Source organism: Gobio gobio (genome assembly GCF_949357685.1).
Source record: "Gobio gobio genome assembly, chromosome: 1".
Lineage (NCBI taxonomy): Eukaryota > Metazoa > Chordata > Actinopteri > Cypriniformes > Gobionidae > Gobio > Gobio gobio.
In genome coordinates, this window is record NC_137097.1 from 6,401,167 (window position 1) to 6,408,183 (window position 7,017).

The 7,017-nt window shown below is 41.3% G+C and overlaps 1 protein-coding gene across 1 annotated transcript; it reads right to left on the bottom strand.

Moving 5' to 3' along the window:
- Window positions 1-5,246: 5,246 nt before the first annotated feature.
- Window positions 5,247-6,687, bottom strand: LOC307128793 (uncharacterized protein). Its single transcript, XM_079820776.1, has 3 exons — window positions 6,578-6,687; window positions 5,946-6,032; window positions 5,247-5,712 (listed from the first exon to the last, which is right to left on the bottom strand). The coding sequence occupies exons 1-3, from the start codon at window positions 6,675-6,677 to the stop codon at window positions 5,477-5,479; spliced, it is 423 nt and encodes a 140-aa protein (XP_079676902.1). The 5' UTR covers window positions 6,678-6,687; the 3' UTR covers window positions 5,247-5,476.
- Between the last annotated feature and the right edge of the window lie 330 nt (window positions 6,688-7,017).

The window sequence follows — 7,017 nt, forward strand, 5'->3', positions numbered from 1 at the left end:
TTAAGGAGAATAAAGACTATTTTTTAATTGCAAAACTCTTTCTTTATTTTACTTAAAAGAATTGAAAAACCTTACTTAAACTTAAAACTTTACTTTAAAAAAACGGATGGTTCACTCAAAAATGAGAAATGAATACAGGTTTGGAACAATATTAGAGTGAGTAAATAATGACATCATTTTAGAGGTGAACTGTCCCTTTAAGTACAGCGTGTTCACTAGGCTGCCTGCTATCAATGTAAAGGCCAATTTATACTTCTGCGTCGAGTGCACGCAGAGGGTACGGCGTACCCTACGCATAGACGCGTTGGATACGCCGTACCCTACGCCGTAGCCTGACGCGCACCTCTCCAAAAATGTAACAACGCGTCAATTCTACGCGGACCGCAAGCGCTGTGATTGGTCTGCCAGAACCCTTCCCTCAGGTCAATAAATAAATAAAAAATCTGCGATAGGAGTGTGTGTGTGTGTGTGTGTGTGTGTGTGTGTGTGTGTGTGTGTGTGTGTGTGTGTGTGTGTGTGTGTGTGTGTGTGTGTGTGTGTGTGTGTCCAGAAATTGGATGATAGTTCCTTACGTCTGCTATAACACACTATTTTGCAGTCCAGCGATTCTTTATGGTAGTAAATAAATACATAGATCCGCTGAATATAGTTTATTTATTTTCTCATTAAAACCAAAGATGTTAATCAGTAATTGTATATCAAGAACAGGGACACATTAGGGTATATTTCGTGAATGAAGTCTCCGCAACAACAATCGCTTGCTCGAGCCACCGCTGCTGAAAACAGCGGCCACGAGCTCCGCATGATTTCACAAACACATTCCAGCGCCAGATCGCCTTATTTAACTTTACTAATCAACTAGAGATGCTTAATTTGTATTAGATACAACAACTCAAGCTGCAAGAAAAGCCGCTCTCTCACTGCTGCTGATATGCCGACATGAATGTACAGATTCTACACATCAAGCTGCTTCTTCTTCGGCTGTTGTCTTGATTACACCAACATGCCCGAGGACACTGCCTTCTAGTGTCTGCATGTGGAATTGCACATTGACGCAGACAACAGCGCAGAAGTATAAATGCTCACGACGGCGTCGGCTACGCGCGTAGCCTACGGCGTACACTACGGCGTACACTCGACGCAGAAGTATAAATGGGCCTTAAGACCTCCGTGCATCACAGACACGCGTCGATTTTACTTTCACTTTAGACATAACCGACTGTGTTTATGTAAACCATGTGTGTATTTGACAGTATTAGCGCAGTAAGACGACTTAGTCCAGTAATCACGTGTTTGAAAAGCGTTAAGTGCGCGCGCTCGGAAAAAGCGCATGTTTAAACCGCGCACACGCCGGCAAAGCTTTAAAACGCATGCAAATAATGAACTTTCGTGATTGTGAATAACTATAGTGTTCCGTGAGTATAACTCTACCACTAACGTGCGATGTGAATGTATGTCGCGTTGTTCAGTATATTGGGATGGAGGCAAATGCTAGAATTTGTAGAAAAATACTTAATTAAATGCAAAACCGAAAAACCGCAATTCACAGGCGCGTATTGAACCGTGAAGGCCGTACCGAACGGTTCAATATTATATTGAGAATTGTGGCATCCCTAGTAAATACTATAATATACTACAATATACTGTAGTATCTTTACTATAGTATGGTTCAAAAACACTATAGTATTTACTAAAGTAATTTTACTATAATATACTATAGTAATTTTTCATGGTTATTGAAATTAGAAATTTTATTAAATTTTGAAATGTTGAAATACAACAGTCAAAGTGTGTTTTGAAATATGCAGGTAATTGCTATATTATAAACTTTTTCTTTAGTTCTCCTTGCAGTTGTGGATTCAAAGTACTGTTTCAGGGTCATTGATGTCGGGGGATATGGGCGGACGATCGATGGTGGAACTCTGGCCAACTCCGCCTTTGGCCAGGCACTCCGTGGTGGCACCCTCCATCTGCCACCTGACCATCCTCTTCCAGGAGCGGACCACAGCCCCATGTCTTTGTGGCAGATGAGGCCTTTCCCCTCAGGAAAAACCTCATGAGGCCATTCCCTGGGCGCACCCTTCCCCGAGAGAAACGGGTTTTTAACTACCGTCTCTCCAGAGCCCGGCTGGTGGTGGAGAACGCCTTTGGGATCCTGTCCTCTCAGTGGAGGATGTATCGTCGCCTCATAGAGGTTCTGCCTGATGTTGTGGAGAGGTGTGTGAAGGCGACGTGCGTCCTCCACAATTTCATGCGGAGATCTGCTGAGGCACCTGCTGTGAGTGGGGCGGTGCACGGTGCAGAGGACTCGCTGCAGAGTCTCGTCGGGTTGCCGCAAATTATTCTGCCAAAGAGGCCATCCGGGTCAGGCACAACTTCATGGCTCACTTTTCAGCCAAGGTAGCAGTCGCGTGGCAACCGACTAAATAGTTTTGTACATATTTCTTTTTTCTTATGATCTATATTGTAAATCACATCTTTTCAACCTCTCTTGTCAATATTGCTATCTTTTTTCTTCTATCTTGTAAATCATCCATCAGTTTGTTATTCGTTTTCAAATGATAAATGGAGCCAGCCTCCAAAAAGAATACCTGTTTCGTTGCTGCATTCTCATTACATTACACCACAACACTGTTCCAAACACAAATAACGAAATTTTACTAGGGATGTTTAACAGCGACCGAGAACTCGATTACACGACCATGACAGCGACGATCGAACATGTAAACGATGATCGGAAAAAAAAATTTCCCTTCTCCTGATTGGTTAAAGCAGCACTTTGGCCGGCGCCCTGAGCTCTGATCGTTTAGCTTGCCACAGCACGAGTCAAAAGAAGTGAGAAGAGAGAGAATGGCCTCGAAGTCACGTAGTGATGTCTGGCTTCACTTTGAAAAGGTAGATGAATCTACAGTTCAATGCAAGCTGTGCAGCGCCAAGCTGTCACACAAATCTACAACAAGTACAATGCGCTACCATCTAACATTTGAACATAAAATGTCTGCCGATAACAGGGGTTGATGACACTAATTGCTGAAATGATAGTGAAAGATTTGCTGCCCATTAGTTTCGTCGACGGAGCAGGATTTAAAGATTTCATGCACTACGTTGAGCCACAATATGATGTCCCGTCACGCAAAACAGTCACGGCAAGAATAGATGCTCTTTATGAAAAGACTGCTACTTCACTGAAAGACAGACTGTCAAAGACAGCGAGGGTGGCTGTCACTACCAATTCATGGACCTCGCTGACCACTGAATCATATTTAACGCTAACTTGCCATTACATTGCTGAATGGGAAATGCACAGTGCAGTGTTACAGACGTGTAGTTTCGATGAACGACACACTGCCGTGAACATTGCCAAGTGCCTAAAAGATGCCACAGAACAGTAGCTGTCAAGCTCAGACAAAGTAATTGCGTGTGTTCATGATAAAGCGAGTAATATGGTTCTGGCGGTTCTGCGTTGAAAGACGAGCACTGGCAGATAGTGGAAGAACTGATACCTGTTCTTCAGTCTCTTAAGTACGCCACAACAGCAATGTGCAGTGAGACGCACGTTTGTGTTTCGATGATCTATCCAATCACACACAGCCTCATCACGAGACACCTAAACACACAAACCGACGAATCTCCAAAGGTGTCGGAATTCAAGACCGCTGTGGCAGAATCGCTGAAACGGCGCATAATCACTGTTGCTGAAGATGCTGAGAAAGTGCCACTACATCTGATTGCGGCAACATTGGATCCAAGACATAAGCACCGGAAGTTTCTTGAGGTAGAGTTTCGAGAGAGAGAGAGTAAAGGAGAATCTTAGAATCTTAAACAGCTTTACTACACAGTCAAAAATACTGTTACACCCATGCAAAGTGACCCTCAGCCTGAAGGAGCAGCAGCTACGGCGCTCAACACTCTTTTTGGTGAGGATTATAGTGCGAGTGATGTTTGTTCGCGTGACACTGAAGTTGAAAGCTAGTTCAGTGAACCATGCATCCCCGTGAACCAGGATCCTTTACTGTGGTGGAAGGTAAATGAGAATCGGTTTACAAAGCTGAGCATTCTTGCCCAGTGGTACCTGGCTGTTCCTGCAACATCTGTTCCAGCGGAGCGCGTTTTTTCCACCGCCGGCCTAATTGTGAACAGACTCCGCACCCACCTCTCATCTGAGCACGTAGACCGACTCATCTTTTTGAACAAAAATGTTAAAAATCTAGCCTATGTTTTAAGTTTCATCAGTCGTGGTAAATATAATATATATTTTTAGTTTGTTTGTATTGTTTTTTATTTTTGAGTTATAGCAGCCATAGTTAAATGAGCTATTCAGTCTCTGTTTTACACCTTATAGCAGTTGTTTGGTTTAACTTTGTTGAACTTTTTTCTTTAGCTTTGAAAAAATTAAGTTCATTTTTGGTTTCAAATGCACCGCTGAATTGAAATGTGCTGCTAAAGTTATATGTTACAGTTGAATAAAGTAGAATAAAAGAAAAAAATATCTTTGTTTGTTCATTTTTAAATCACACTTAATAATAAAAACAGAGACAAATAATAAAATAGAGAATATTGCACAAATCTGCATAAACATAGCATTATGATGAGAACTTTATAGAAATCTATAGTAAATTCTATCCTTGCCCGTTGCAGCGCGCTGTCATTTTGGAGCGCACGGCGCAAACTCTCTCTCTCTCACTCCCGCTATAGCGCGTAACTTAAAGTTCACTGGCATTTGCATCCTTTTGTGCCGATACAAGTTGTAATGCTACGTCTATATTATGTATCTAAGTTATCTTTATATCTTAAAGATAACTTACGGTTGATTAATATCATAGGGTGTGATATAGAACGGGCTTTAGTTTATTGGCAAAAAGTCACTTCACCTCGGGCAGCCATTCCTTTATAGATGCTTCTTTATTAATAACATTGCTGCATCATAATCGTGTTCAGGTTTTAATGTCATATTTTTAATTTTCCTTACAGTCCGCCCTCCGCACACGCCCCCTCGAGGACTCGATTAATAGTTTTAGAAACCTATCAATGATCGAAATGAAAAATTTACAAAAATGCCCATCCATAATTTTTACTATACTATTGTGAGTGTATTTGCAATAGGATATAATTAGAATTAATGTACAAATGTTTGCCATAAGTATTCTAGTCTAAACATAGAAATAATATTTATGTAACAAATATAAATTATGATTTACTATGTTGTGCTCAAAGTAACACACCAAAACCTTTGGTCATTGTATAAAACATTTATTTACACAAAATAAATCAGATAAAATAAACACAATATATACAAAAAATATACAAATAACATTTACAACTATTTACAATTATTAACATGCAAGAATAAAAAGGATCTTGCTTGGAAGAGTGCGGGACAAAGTGAAGGAGAGGAGAAAGGAGAGAACGTCTGGTTCATTCCCTGCAGAGATTTCTGCCTCTTAAAAATTACTGTGTGGGTTCCAAATGTTCCAAATTAAGCAGAACTGCTGCTTTCATAAATTAATTTATGAATTTGAAATTTAACAAAGTTTTTCGTCTGAGGCGGTAACCTCTGCAGGGAAGGGACCAGACTTAATAGGAAGAGCTCATCCTCTGAGTGTGGAGGCGGTGCTGGAGCCACAGGGCGGGTCCTGAGGGCTTCCAGGAGCTGCCGCTCCACCTCTGAAGGCTGCTCCCTGCGCCTTCTCTGGGCTCTTCCTCTTGGTGGCACTGTATCAAATGATAACATTTTGTACATTGAGAAGGCAGAAAATGATTAAACTACGGGTGCTTACAGTAGATATAATATACACATATTTATAAACGCACAATTTTTTTATGCCATATATTTTATCTGTCACAGATTCTCCTAAAATTATGCATCCCCAGAAAAGGATTAACCTATGAGTGCTTACTGTAGATATAATATGCATCTAAACATGGTCATTATTGCCTGTACACACCGGTGGGTACAGCAGCAGATGCTGAAGGGCCAGCAGGTTCTGGCAGAGGGGACCCAGCCTCACTGCCATCAAAAGAGCCCGTCGGCTCTGTCATGACAATATTAAATATTTTTACAACATTACACACATTGCACGTTACACAAGTTAGAGAAAAAAAGAATTTAGACTTTTCATCACAATAATACAACAACATATTTGCCCTGCTGTGTTGCTTCACTTGTCAACACACCTGTCTCTGAGTACCCTGCTGCTGCTGCTGCTGCTGCGGTCTCGCCCTGGTTCTCATCAGGGTGGTCGTACCCTGCGGCCTGATTCTCCTCATCCCCCCTCTCCATATTTCCACTTGTCTCCCGTGGGGAGACGAAGGGGTCGAGGAAAGACAGGACCGCAGAGTACTTCCACTTTTTCCCTGACCCTGCTGCTGACCCACTCCTCTTATCCATCTCTTTTCTCCTCTCCTTCAAATATGTGTCCCTCAGACCCTTCCACCTCTTTCTGCACACTTCATCTGAATAAAGCAAATCAACTCAGCGGGAAAGTATTTGTAAAGTACGGCGAACTTGACTGTTTTATCTAGCTTGTAGTCTCGGTGTATAGCTCAAATTGAGTAAAGGACGTTTTTTACAACTTACCAGATTGTCCGACCTCCTCACTCACTTTCTTCCAAGCAAGATCCTTTTTATTCCTGTTCCTGTAGTGGTGCAATGATGTATCGGCTCCGGGTATCCACATACGGCCACGATTATCTTGTCCTCCATTGTTGTTCGGATTTCTGCCTCCGCTTGTAAATGCGTCACTACTAGAGCAAGCTCGTGATTGGTTAACGCGGGCTGGAACTCCAATATAGGGCGGGATCTCCACGAGCAACAACTTTTGCCATTGGCTGTGGATTCCGCAAATTGTCAATGAATTACATTTCAAAATAAAAGGGCGCAAATTAAACAGCATTTTAAAATAAAACTTCCTTAACAAAATTCAATTGATCTTATATATACAATTATTTATTTAAATATTATAATATAAGTAATACATTTTAAATCGTAATTTATATGTTAAATATTACATTTAATAT

Coding starts and splice junctions, on each gene's coding strand:
- LOC307128793 (XM_079820776.1), bottom strand. CDS start 6,677: ATGTGGATACCCGGAGCCGATACATCATTGCACCACTACAGGAACAGG. Junction 6,033..6,577: donor TGAGGAGGTCGGACAATCTG/GTAAGTTGTAAA, acceptor TTGTCATGACAG/AGCCGACGGGCTCTTTTGAT. Junction 5,713..5,945: donor ATCTGCTGCTGTACCCACCG/GTGTGTACAGGC, acceptor CATTTGATACAG/TGCCACCAAGAGGAAGAGCC.